At 39.7% G+C, this 13,740-nt stretch overlaps 1 protein-coding gene across 1 annotated transcript in view; it reads right to left on the bottom strand.

Moving 5' to 3' along the window:
* Nucleotides 1-12,503, bottom strand: part of LOC104161571 (polypeptide N-acetylgalactosaminyltransferase 10) — a gene marked incomplete at its 5' end in the record, with an annotated part of 42,561 nt that extends 30,058 nt beyond the window's left edge. The window contains 3 exons of the mRNA XM_009700058.1: nt 7,128-7,294; nt 11,402-11,540; nt 12,401-12,503. Coding sequence (XP_009698360.1) covers nt 7,128-7,294; nt 11,402-11,540; nt 12,401-12,503 — 409 coding nt within the window. The remainder of the gene's footprint in view (nt 1-7,127; nt 7,295-11,401; nt 11,541-12,400) is intronic.
* Nucleotides 12,504-13,740: the final 1,237 nt, after the last annotated feature.

The raw sequence follows: 13,740 nt of genomic DNA, 5'->3' as shown, positions 1-13,740 counted from the left end.
CTGAAAACTCACAACTAAGAAAAAAAAAATGAGTCAAAGTGGGGAAAGAATTAGAAAAATTTAAAAATGGCTGAACAAATAAATATTTTTTAGGGCTCCTAAATAGATATAATCTGCACAAATTAAAATAAGGCTCAAGGAAACAGGGCAGTCTTGGAAGAAAGATGAAACTGAAATCCAGAACCTCCCTAATGACCCCCCCCAAGGGAGAATGAGATCCCTTACACCTTGCTTATAATGAAATTTTCTCCTCGAAATCAACTAGAGTCAAGTAAGCATGCCTCTTGAATAACCACACCCTAAAATATACCACGTATAATGTAAAAGCCAGAAGGTTGACTTTGCAAATGTCATTGTCATATTGGGTTGAATATATTCAAGTACTTCAGCTGAAACTGTTATTGCCTCCTACTCACAGGTGCCGATTTTGACCGGTTACTGTAAGGAGAATGTTAAGTTTTCACGTATGGCCACTGTACAGACACACAACGCCATAAGGCAGACAGCCCAGTTGGGTTAACATTTCCAGAACAATCCTGATGTTGGAGATTGCAGTATTTTCAGTGCTGCCACATTCAACTTTATTACTGTATCAACATAGTGCTTTGCATATAACACATGCTTTAGAGATGACTGATGCTGCGGTTCTCATTCTTCAACAAGGGACGATGCTTGTTCTAAAACACTGTCATTTATACAAAAGTAGTCTTAAAAATGAGTAAGAACAGCCTGTCAGTCAATATGCAAATAACCGAATCCTGAAACGTGACTTTTATATGAAATTTAAGCACTTAGCCACTATCACTGATTTCTATCAAGCTAAATCATAAAATAAGATAAACCCAAAGTACTTCTAAACCACCTGTGTGGTGTGTACATTCTCCTCTCTGCACATAGCTAGCCTCAAGCACGCGGCAAGATGTTTCTTTTAAATGACATTCAGCAATTAAGTCACAGCCTTCTAGCACACAGTAAGTTTACAACGTCTTGAATAATTTAAAATTTTTGATTGCTGCAAAGGGTGAAAAGGTAAAAATCCTACCATGTTCTACATTAAACGAAGGGCTGAAAAATACATGATGCTGGTTTCTTCCAGATAAACATACAAATACAAACAATTAGTTTAAGTTTTAGCAGTATTAGAGTTCCCTAGACAGTTATACCTTTTGGTGACTTTACAAGGGAATTAGGGCATTGGGGCATACAGGATGCTCATGCAGCCCATTTTATTAGGTCTACTCTTCTGATACATTTGGATTGCCTCATTCTTAAGTTTTTTTTACCTATAAAAGGCATCTTGACTTTCATCACCACCTCCCATAACATCCTTATGGACAAACTGATGACATCTGGACTAGATAAGCAGACAGTGAGGTGGACAGAAAACTGACTGGATTCTAAGGGTTGTAATCAGCAGCACAAAGCTGAGATGGAGGCCCAGACTGTCACTAGCTGTGCATCACGGGGCCAATATCAGGGCTAATACCATTGCACATCTTCATTCAAGACCTGGATGATGGGACTGAGTGCACCCTCAGAAGGTTTGCAGAGGATACAAGCCTGGGAGGCATGGCTGATGTGCCACTCAGAGGGACTTTGACAGGCAAGAGAAATGGGCCAACAAGAATCTTGTGAAGTTCAACAAAGGGAAATGCAAGTTCCTGCACCCGGGGAGGAGTAAGCCCACACACCTGTACTGACTTGGGGACCTAGCAGCTGGAAAGCAGCTTTGCAGAAAAGGATCTGGGAGACCTTGGGCACAAATTGAAGTACAGGAAATACTGCTTAAACATAGTCACTGTAAGACTGACTGAACAGACGAACAGGTTCCCCAGAGACATTATGGAGCCTCCACACTTGGAGATTTTCAAAACTTGAGTGAATAAGAGAAACCTGCTGTAGCCGAGCAGAGGGGTTAGGTTAGATGATCTCCAGACATCCTTTCCAACCTCAACTATTTGTCGTTCTGTACATGTTCCAGTCCACCCTCCACCTGAAAGAAATCTCTTCTCCAAAACACACAGAAGAGAGAAGAGTTTGACTTCTGCCTTTCACCCAGTAATAGTATATACTTGATGTTCCACTGCTGTACAGAACTACCAAATGTATCAGATGAAAAGCAAAGAACATTTAGACAGGCATCCTGCAAAGAGAAAGTGTGCCATCCTCTGTTCTCTGTTCCTTCAGCATAAGGCTGTTCATTTATCTAGTGAGAGACAGAGGACAGCTTTACTTTTGTTCAAACACAGAGATAGCTTATACAGCAAAGGCATCCACAAGCCACAAGAATTACATGGAGACCAACAATCCATTTTGTACAAGACAGACACTAGAGATGAACAGCTCGATTTCTCACAACCACAGCCAGATTCAGATTGTAGGTCTAGAGTCTGAAGCAGATCCACCTAGCAGCTGAGCTGCCTGTCTGTTATTCGTTGCCTGTTATCAATAGTAAAATGCCATCAGAGCTGATACAAAAACCTGCAGTGTTACAAACTGACCTGCGTTTCAACTTCTCTTCCCCTCCTCCCATTTCTCTGATATAACAGAACGCACTTACTACTCAGCAGCATTGTAATTAAATAATCAAAAAGCAAACAAATTTCACATCTGACAGTCCCCAGGAGAAAACTGATATACATGAAAAAAACATTTTAATTTACTTAGGGCCATTCTGGTTACAACAAGCTCAGAGGGATATAATTAGTACCCTGCAAGCCAGCATATGAAAAGGCTTAATTTAACTGAGATCAGAACTAAGGAATAGCTATAGAAATTAAAAGTGAAGCCACAAATCCACACAGGACTGCCACAGCTAAGCATATTTTATGATCAGAAATTCTAAAGTTGTAATTCACATGTATTTCATTCTGATTTCCGCTTATCCAGAAGGGTAGGCGTTATTTTGGACCATCCTGAAATAGCTGAGGTTAATCCGTGGAGGTCAGTCCATGGGTCCTTAGCAGTTCTCAGTAGCATGCAGGAAGAGGCAGAGAACACTAGGCAGGTTAATTCTTATTCTCCAACAGTCTGCTGGGTTGGTGCCTCCCTCTTCAATGTAACATATATTCTTCTGCACATTAAATCCCTACAACCGTTTTGAAATGCTTATGGTCAGGAGAAGAAAATCCCTATATCACACGTATCCCAACCAAGTTTGCGGGAAAAAAAGCATAAGCTATTGTAAGAGTCTTAATGGGAATGCTATGTTGATAATAGAGACTATTATTAGAGAAAGTAGAAAATAGCCCCACAATATTTACTCTGTTGCGACCAATGTCACATGTTGGAAAGCAGTTTCTTTTAAGCTAACCCAACCTAACAAGGGAATCCCCAAAAAGAAAGATTCAAATGTCAGCAAAGACAGCTGCTGGACGTGACAACGTGGTCTGCACCTCAAGGCAAACTGGATGCTACCACTGTACCGCATCAGACTGATGCCACCGACAGGTAGCCTTTCCCAGAGCACCGTGGCTGATGCGGAATCCAGCACTAAATCTCTTTGAAGTAAGGCTAGATTTTGATCATTCGCATTATACTAGAGGCATGCAAAAAAATTCCAGACAGCAAATTGTTCCAGCACATTTCAATTTTTCAAATACAAAGCGAAGGAAACATTTCAAAAACACAACTCGTAAAGCTTTTGCTACTCACTGTTAAGTTTTGCTGTCATCAGGATAGGCTTTTTTGGATGAAAAACGTTTATTGCTAAAGGTCACAGAATTGTCTCTCAAACAAATTAGAAATAAATGGCTGTTGACACTTCCAGATGATGATTCATCTGTCTGAGAGCTCCAATAATGCAGAGCAACACAGCTGCCTCTCAGGTATGCTGCAGACTACAGCAGCCACCAACTAACCCAGAAATCTGTCTTCACTCTCCTGTCGCTTTGTTAGCCAACTTCTCAACCCTCTTCATAGTCACACCAAAAATTCCTTACTCTCAAGCTTAAAAACAGATGAAAAACATATGAAAGTAACATCTGTCAGAAAAAAATACTGATGTATGCAGTAGCCAGGTTTCCATACTTACTATTTCTATTATTAGCAAAGTCCTCTTTCCTTCATGTGAAGCGAAAATTCTCCACGTATGAGATACACAGATGAAAGAGGCTGATGGATTTACACTAACATCACCACCTACAGAGACCAGTGCAATGGCAGAACAAAAAAGCAAAGCTAAAAGAACCCTAAGGGCTGCTCAGCAAAGCCCAGTATGTTTAACCCCAACACAGATCAGTTCACAAGAAATGCTAGCAAGAGGAATATAGTCTCCTTGCCAGGGAAAGCCAAGTTTTTGAAGGTTAGGGTTTTTAAAGAGTTATTAAAGTGCTAAAGGTCTGTTTAGACAACTCTCAAGTGAAAGGTCATCATGAGGTACAGCAGAGTATATCTGATATTTTACCTTGTCAGGGTAACCTCTCGATAAAAAAAAAAATTAACAGATTTTTATTGAGCGATTATCCTTTTCATCTTTTGCTTTTCACTGGAGTTTATGATGACTATTTACCAATCTCTTTGGGGAAGAAGCTGACATTTACTGTTCATACTATGCCTCTTTGATCTCAAATGTGGCCTCTACTATCACTATGTCCAACAGTGATTCTATAATTTTAGAGGAAAGATGCTGTTACAAATTTGCCAGACTAGCATTTGAAACAGAAGCACAGCATTCCACCTTGCAGACAATGCAGAGGACTAATCGCTTATGATTTACAAAGGAAATCAAGAAGTCTCTCCTCATTCTTTTTACTGCTCACTGGTTCTGTGGCACAGCAGTGATGATCATCAGCTTGGACACAAGGTTTTTATCATCTGCCCAATTTAATAATGAGAAACAGATAACCAGAGCAGTGGCCTAACAGTTCAAATCCACGAACGTGCCCTTTTCAAACATATAACATGCGAAGTAAAAGTATTCCTGGAGCCTCAGCTCCTTCATACAGTTCAGTTTGATGCGTGAAACTGTCAATTCTCAGGTATTGGGTTGAAATGTGTGGGTTTTTTTTTTTAAATACATACAATGAATAAATTAAAACCAGAAATTTGTAACCAGCAGCCTTTCAAGCAAAGATCACGTGTTTAGAACTTAACAGCCTCCTGAAGCCTAAGGATCTACTTAAACCCAGGGAGGGACGTGGAAGTCAACCCCAGTGTGGTTAAGGAAGAATGCTGACTGCTGGAAAAGGAGCAGCAGCCAGCAGGAAATGCTACAGTGCAGATACAGAACTGACAGAATTGAAGGAAAAACATTTCATCCTAACCAGTAATTGTCCCAACATGCATAGATCAACTGAGCTAGCATGAAAACACTGGGCTTAAAAAAAAAGTTTTTATTAGCACTCTTTGCCTGTGTGTCATTCTCTTCCCTTGACAATTTAGCTCACTGTCCAACATCAGTAGTCTTTTATATCTACCGATAAATAGATGCTGCACACAAATTAATTTCAGCTACTTCTTGCAAACTTTGTATGAAAGATGGATGATTGATGGAGAAGAGCTTGCATTTCATCAGAGGCAAGTGGAACAGAGCAAGAGCGACCTGGACGAACAGCACATGTACAGACTGATGAGGAGCAGGGGTGGGAGAGCCAGAAGTGATGTCTTTCGCCTGGTCAGAAGGGCATATCTAGAGAACAAGGAAAATAGATCCACAGGAAACCAGATTTCACTGCTTTGACTTCTCTCAAAAGAAACTTGGGTGTACAGTTCAGCTGTGGTTACAGCATGAGCTTGTCTAATTTGCTTCTAGACCGAGTAGCAGTAAAAAGACCTTGTTAGGAGGGTGTTTGTGGTTTTTTTTTTTTTTCCCCCAGCTTAGTCTGAAAATCCTCCAAAGAAATATTTATTTCATATAACATTGATTTGTTCAAACCAGCATGTCTTGCTTACAAACTAATTAGATATATACTTCAGAACAAATACTATAGCTATTGGGTAGTGCTTATTTGAAAGTCAGTGTAGGTCAGAACACTAAATAGGCACAATCTTGCTTCCAAGCTCATTTTAGGATCTTCCAATGTGTCAGACTTTTTGAGGTGTAACACTTAGTATTGTGTAGAGAGTTCTTTTCCCCGGGTTGAGTCATTTCAGTGTCAGGACTCTTGAATTCTGCAGCTCGTAAAGCTAAATAGTCTTAGTAATTTTAAAGGAGAAAACAGTGTTGCTTGATCCGATCATATCTCCTTAAAGTCACTGTACCATCTTCAACATAGGAGAGCACCAGCTACTTCAGAGGTCTTCCCATGTGATCTTTCTAGCTATGTGATATCTACGTAAGAGGCATGCATTCGTCCTTCACTTGATTGCCTTGTCTACCACAGCAAGGGTGCAAACTACAAGACAAAGTCTAACTTAACTTATATCACATAGCACTTAAATGGTTCAGAGAAAAAGATTCCTTGCCTTTCTGCTACAGAACAAGTAAATTCAGCAACTACATCTACACATTGCTGCCGCAACTACAAGTGGTTGTTCCATTTGTGGTGATATGTTATGCCAGTGATTACATACATGCACTTGCATGTTGCACTTAAACCCAATCCAAAATGACTACTCCTGGCAATGCAGTACAAAACAAGGAATGTAGTTGCAAGCAAGTCAGCAAGCAAGAGCAGTCAAAGTTTTGGATGTTGCAGATTTACTTTTCAGGAGCATAAAATTCAAGAGAAAAGTAAACCAGATCATAGGCGGTCTGAGATGGAAACCTTTTATCTAGACTGCTTTTACCATTTTCTGTGTCTAGAAAAAAAAAACCAAACGTAGAACATGAGGAGTGAGCTATTCCCCCCCCATTTTTTTTTTATTCCCTGGGGTTAAATGTTAAAGGCTACACAGACCCTTAGCAGAATATTAAAACCAGCTTCCCTGTTTATTCACATTGTCCAAAATGCATGACAGTCCATGCCATCAGCAGCTGAACCAGCACAAACTGAATATGGAACATGTTTTTTTTGCTAGACTTTTGGCCTTTCAAATATACTGGAGCAAGGTTTACCTAAGCTGTGCTGCTGGCAAGTTAAAAAACCTCAAGTTGTTATACACGTATTTGCAAGTTCCTTGATCCCTTAGTTAAGTAAGCATAGGTAGGTAACCATGGTGGAGATGTTAGATACAAATGATCATACCTCTGTCACTGAAGTCATCCACCAGCACTATCTCTGCTATCAGCTCAGGAGGGGAGCGGTTTAGGACACTGTGCACCGTCCGGAGGAGAGAGGACCATCCTTCATTGTGGAACGGTATTATCACGCTAGTGTTCGGAAGCTTCTCCAGGTACAGTTTATTCTTGCAGCTGGACATAGATACAGTAAGTCAAAAGGTGGTGCCAAAAACCAGCAGAGCTTCCATATTAATTATCATTAAGTAACTTAGTTCATTCTTTACTCCTCAAATTGATGCAAAGTGCCTGAAGAAACCCCACCAACTTTCAGGCCTTATCAAGCCAGTGTTGACCTGATCTAGTCTACTTGGCAAAAAAAAAAAATTTCCATATGAAGTGGGGACTGTTAAAGGCCAGCGACCCTTAGCAACATAGAAAGTCAGTGAGATCCTGAAGCTGCTTTTAAAGGAAACTTCAGTTATAGCTTAAGATACAAAAGTTTCTAAAATACTTGTTTTCCCTATCCTTATACCTCACAGAGCACTAGGAAGACGAATTTCTACAAAGTTGTTTCAGAAGCTGAATGTGTCTCTTCTAGGCATTATCAGTACATTGGTTTAGCTCACTTAATCTCAGTTTTCAGAGAAGCAAATCACTCTAATCATATGTATAACTTTCATCCAAATTTTTTTAAAATGTGCCAGAAGTAATGATTTTGTGTGACAGCACCTTCCCTAGACAGTCCTAGAAGGTCAAGACATTGTGAACAATACACAGAAGAGACAGGATAATGGCATGGTAGGAACTGCTCAATAAAGAAACCAACCTCTCTCAGTAACAGATCACCCTCCAACCTCTACCAAAGGCTTCCTTTGTCATGTTGGACAATTATTCAAATAATACTTTTGCTAAACAATCAATCTTGTCTTCCCCATTTTTCAGCAGGTCTAGTTTGACACTTAGGATCAGTTCTGCAGACAGAAGTGAAGAAGGCTGGGCTTTGAACACAAAGCACTGCAGAACTTGGATAAAGCTGGAGAGTTAAGTCTGCAGAGATCCCATATGGACCCCTTGAATTTGGGGATATTTCCCCACAGCATTAATCATCTTAATTTTGAAATAGGGGTAACATTCTCTTGCCTTGTGGGTGTGTTTTCAAGGTAGCTTCATGAAGAAAATTGAAACTGCAGCAGTAAGTGCAGTGTTTGTTTTCTTGCAGGTGTGGCCCTAAGTGGAGTTTGAACCTCGTTGAGCAGGTAACACCCAAGGCCATACAGTGAACAATTGTAGTCAAAAAATACCCCGTAGCTGTTCACTAGAGGACAAAAATCTATTAGATTCCTAGAACCCAGCGTGTCCAGTGCAAAACAGAGGTGGCTATGTGAATAGAGGTTTTTAGAATATATTAATGACATTGCCAGCAAGGCAGGCTGCCCTCTTTCCACTAGCAGGGGAGAGAGGTTATATTTTGCTCCCTGCCCTGCCACAACACTGGACTTCTTGCATAGCCTGCAACAGAGCTGATTTGCAGACTGTCTACAAGTGAGGCTTTCACTACGCACGCAATGCAGTGCATGCACAAACACAGTAATTCCCTCCCTGTTCCCTGGAAGGGCAGACGGGAACTAAAGCAACTCTGGCAGTGGCGGTGTTGTCCTGGTACCTTTCCCAGGGAATGGAGAAGGATGCACCTATGCTATACAAGCTCAATAAATCTGTGGTTACAGGAAGTTACTCTGGTGCCTGCATGAAAGGACAGTAGCTTATTCTGGTCTAATGAATTGTCTTGGAGTGCTGCCAAGAGCTTGCAGGCTATGGCTGCAATGCACAGATGCAAGATGCAGAATAAAGCTGCATGGACTGCTTTCATCCAGCCCTTGGCATTGCAATCTTAACCTTCTTCCGAGATAGCCACTAGCTACAATTCTGTTCCAATATGAAATAAAAGCACCACATCTCTTTTAATTTTTCTTAAACTGGAATTCTCATTTTCTAACCAGCTTTAACAAGTGGGAAACTTTAGCTATTAAGTTTAACCATTAAGCATGCAGAGAAATTGTTTCTCTCCAGCTACCACATCTACAATTGCTTTAAAAGACCTGCAAAATTAGTATTTAATATTAAAAAAATCCAGAAGCACTTAAACAAAATGTTAGCAGGCAAAGACACGACTGGAAACAATCATATGTGTGCACCAGGTAGATCCAGTACATGCTCTACCCTCAATTCCCACGATTAACAAAAAGCAGAGGTGACACACTATTTGGTCTATAAAGGTCCACACAAACCATCTCAGAAGTGAGTAAACACATTGGCTGCTTCTTTGTCCTTCCCCACCCAGGCCAGCTGTTGGGGAGAATCCCAACTGTGGCCCCAAAGTTTAGGATAGGACAGATGCCTTGGTTTTCCCTACGCATTTTCACCTTCTCCTTACACGCCCCGCTGTCTGCGGGCAGACCTCCAAAGGACAAAGTCTCTGTTACCTCTTACCATATGTAAAAGGCTAGGTAAAATAAGTGCTCTAAAACAGCTTTCTTCTTTGTAGAACTCTCTTTATGGATTTCATCTTAGCCTAACTAAATTATAAACTGCCCTCATCAACCTCCCAAATAACACAAACCATAGCATTTCAAGTATATATATTTTTAACGGGCACAGGGAATGCACAACAGATCTTTTCAGTCATGAATTCCTTTACTGCAAATCTCCATTATATGTAACCCCACTCCCTTCCCAGCTAATCCTAACATCCATTACACACATGCTGTTTATCCCCTCCTTGAGACCGCCACAATTATAACTCACTACATTGGGGGAAAGGATGTGTCAAGCAACAAGCAAACCAGCTGCAGTGGCATCATTAATCACAGCGTAAGTCATTGGTGACCCAGACTTATTAATTTTAATTGGGGACTTGAGACATGAAGTTCCATATTTTAAAAAAGTATAAATAGCAGAATTAGCCACAAGGAGTCAGCAACTTTAGGAAACAATGGGGAATGTGATGTAATATATTAAATCCTCAGATGAGGAAATACTGGCATTGTCTGACGTTTAAATTTTCAGAGCCCATGGCAGCCCCTGGAAACAGAAGCCAGGTATAATTTAGGTTAGCAGACTCAAACTGTATTTCCTAGAACTTGAGTATGGGCTGATCAACAAGCATCTTCAGTTACCTGATTTATCTCTACATTTAAACATTTCAGCTGCATGCCTAAAATATTTATGGACCCATACTCACTACTCTGGTTTATGAGTATATATTGAGAAGGAGTGTCAAGCCAGCGTATTTGATTAGCTTGCTGTGACAACTGAAGAGGAAATCTCTCAAATGTACACTTAACAATTTATAAAACCTGACTTCTGGAAATTATATCTCATGAATAAAGTAGATGTTGAATTCAGATTCACTAATTTGTGACAAAACCAGCTTTACATAAAACAAGCTTCCACTCAAATGTCTAACAATGCTTTCAGATTAAGAACCGCACAAACTATTTAAAAACCTCTCAGCTTTGTATTAACAAGGGTTAAGTCCTAACTGAAGCACTTTTGTTAACAAAAAACTCCTTCTGGCTTGCACAAAATCCAGTTTGACACAATCCTAAGGGGTAATGTCCAAAAATAGATGAACTCAAAAGACAGCATTCAATTGAAACTAGTGTCTACTTGTAAACCCTGATGAGGTTTTTATGAGGAAGATGTCTAAGAAACTAATCCATAAATCAGAAATGTTTCTGATAAAACTCTTCAGACATAGTTGAGTGGGGCTACTGAAATCTTGTTCCAGCTCCTGAGCATTTCATGGTCATTTCCAGCTAGTGGCCAACATAAGAACTGGACAGAGTGTTTACTGACAAAGTCATCACCTGACTAGACTTTGGTCACTTGTCAACCGAGTCAGACATTTACATCAGTTTCCAATACAGAAAGAAATAGCTCCACCTTAGCCAACAGCTTTTAGCCACTAATATGTCAGTGGGCTCAGGAACTGAACTGTCATGTTGCAAGAAGTGAAGGAACTAGCCAACTCTGAGTTAAGTTCAAGATCTCTTCTGCACAGGGCTGCAAGTTTTTGGTAATTTTAAGTCTTTTGGAATCCAAAGCAGATTTTTTCCCCAGATTACGATACACTGTCCTTTATTAAGGAGACAGCAGGACCCAGCTGGATTATATGCAATTATATGTGATGAACAAAGGTACAAGAGTCCATAATAAAAAAAAAGAACACAGTCCTGTAGATGTGGTAATTTAGGGCTTGTAAACTTTCACTCATAGAAATGCAAACTATATACTCACTTTGGATGTCTGATGTCTGGAAGGGAACGATTCAGAGAAATTTTATCACTCACAAAGATATTAAAGCCATTTTCCCTGTATGCCTGGTCCACTCGCTCTGCATCAGTCATTGGGTAAGGTTTTCCCTGTTCTCCATTTCCTATAGACAGACAGAAAGTAAATATGTATCGTTACTACTAATTGGCGCTTATCTGGCCAGAAACTAATCCATCTATCAAAAGAGCAGCAGTCACCTTATAGCCCTTTGAAAATTCTTTCATTAGTTTTGTGCTTTATGTCATATTTAGCACTGGGTTAACCATATCAGCCTAACAATTTTATTTGATAAGCGGTTTTGCTACAAACCACTCAGCTGTGCAAATCATAGAAGTTAAAAGTCTTAATTCTAACATCAGAAGCAGACAAAGGGGCTATGGCAACACTGTGGAGGATCTATAGAAAGTTTTTTGTTTCACTGCAGGAAGAATACATATGGTTTGAATACCTCATCACTGTTGCTTTTTTCAGCACAGATGGATATGTATATTTAACAACCTGAGCTCTCGCACAGAGGAGGTAGAGCCCTTGCAGACACACCAGTGTAAAGCTATGATGTTCAAAATGGGCCCTTTTATGCGATGCAAGACAAAACCCAGAACAATGGAATAAAACTTTCAGGAATGTTATAATCTAGAACATTTTTCTTACCTCTCTTCTTGCTTTCTTGATCTCTCATTTTTGGGAGAGGTACAGGCACACATTTTTTGCTAAGTTTTTAAAAAATCAACACTGCACCTATCCTAAAAATACCAAGATGTTACCAATACATTTTCACCTCAAAATGGTTATTGTGGAGTTGGAAAAGGCTTTAACTGGGGTTAACACACAGAATCGTTGCATCACATCAAGAACGTCATCTTGACTCTGAAGCTGAACATGCTGCTCTGCACTTAGCCTACCAAATAAAATCAAACTAAATTACAATCTGTATTAAAACATTTTTACAGTAATCTTACATACCTACACGCTCAGAGTCCCTCCTTATAGCTTCTTTGTTATGCCAGTCCTTTTTCCTTTGTCCATCGCCAAAGTAAGGGTCTTTCTTTTGCCTCACGTACGATACCTTTTAAACAAAAGATTGGATACATTAAATATACATGTGAAACCTTTCCTTAACAGCCTTCCTTTCCTGTAAGAGGAGATTAAACATATTCCAAAAGGTAAGACCATCGCAAGCAAGTAGTTTTTAGCCTGAAAGGGGTGAGGGAGGAAGCAAGTGTTGCTTGCCTCAGAACAGTACTTCACCCATAGCTGTTAAGTGATATTTTTTCAGAGCACCATCATGTATGCAGACCAGTATTCTTAATCAGGGAATCTATTAAAAACTCCCATTTTAATTTTGAAAACATCCAATACATCTTACTTCCTATTTAATTAACAAAAAAGCTGTAATGGGAGATCTATTGCAGGATCATTATTAATGAGTACACTACTATACCTGAATAAAATCAAAATAGGATTTAAAAGGTCATTTATTAAGACTCTTGCTGCTCAACTTAAAAGCAAATTTTACACAAGGCATGAGCCTGCACTGAACACAATTAGAGCTCCTCTTTTCGTGATGTTGTTCCTGAAATTCAAAAGCAATGGGTGCTTTGGAAACAAGTTAGCAAAAAAAAGATGGGGTGAATTCAGGATCAAAGAGACTATGGTGTGTGGAAAGAAAACCATGATACATCTCGAACACTGACATCCCCAAAATCCAAGGGAAATAAATAAATAAATAAATTTAAAAATAGATATATTTAAGTAGGTTTTAGGGTCAAGAAGAGAATACTTTCTCTGAGAATGAGTTTTCAATTACGTAATATGCTTGTAGAGTATAAATGCAAGTAATTTGTAGCATTATTACTGTCAAAGCAGTTATACAAAGAACTTAGAGGTTTTTTCCCTTTTAATTCCTCATGACTTGCAGAGGACACTCCACAGGCTAGACCTTCCTAGAAAGAAAAAAACCTTCCCTCCTTGGAGGGCAAGAGGTTTAAAATCTTAGTAATGGGTCAATCAAGCCAAACAACCACCAAAAAGCAACGGTTGGCATAGTAACCTTGGAGGGTTATCAGGCATTTTGGCATATGGGACACAGACATCATTTGCTGACTAGTTAAATTACAAATTCCTCATTTTCATGCCTAGATTTATCTTGGGAAAATAGGACCTTTGGACATTTTACTTGCTATTCCAAAGCACTACAGCCTGGTGCAGTTCACCTCACTGCAGTCTGACAGGTAAGCTCTGGTGAACCTTTCTGTGAAGGTTTTACAGATTATCCCCATTGCATCACCCCACTTCTACAACAG

This window comes from Cariama cristata, unplaced genomic scaffold (genome assembly GCF_000690535.1).
Source record: "Cariama cristata isolate BGI_N322 unplaced genomic scaffold, ASM69053v1 scaffold19205, whole genome shotgun sequence".
Classification (NCBI taxonomy): Eukaryota; Metazoa; Chordata; class Aves; order Cariamiformes; family Cariamidae; genus Cariama; species Cariama cristata.
This window is presented reverse-complemented; position numbering and strand designations above follow the sequence as displayed.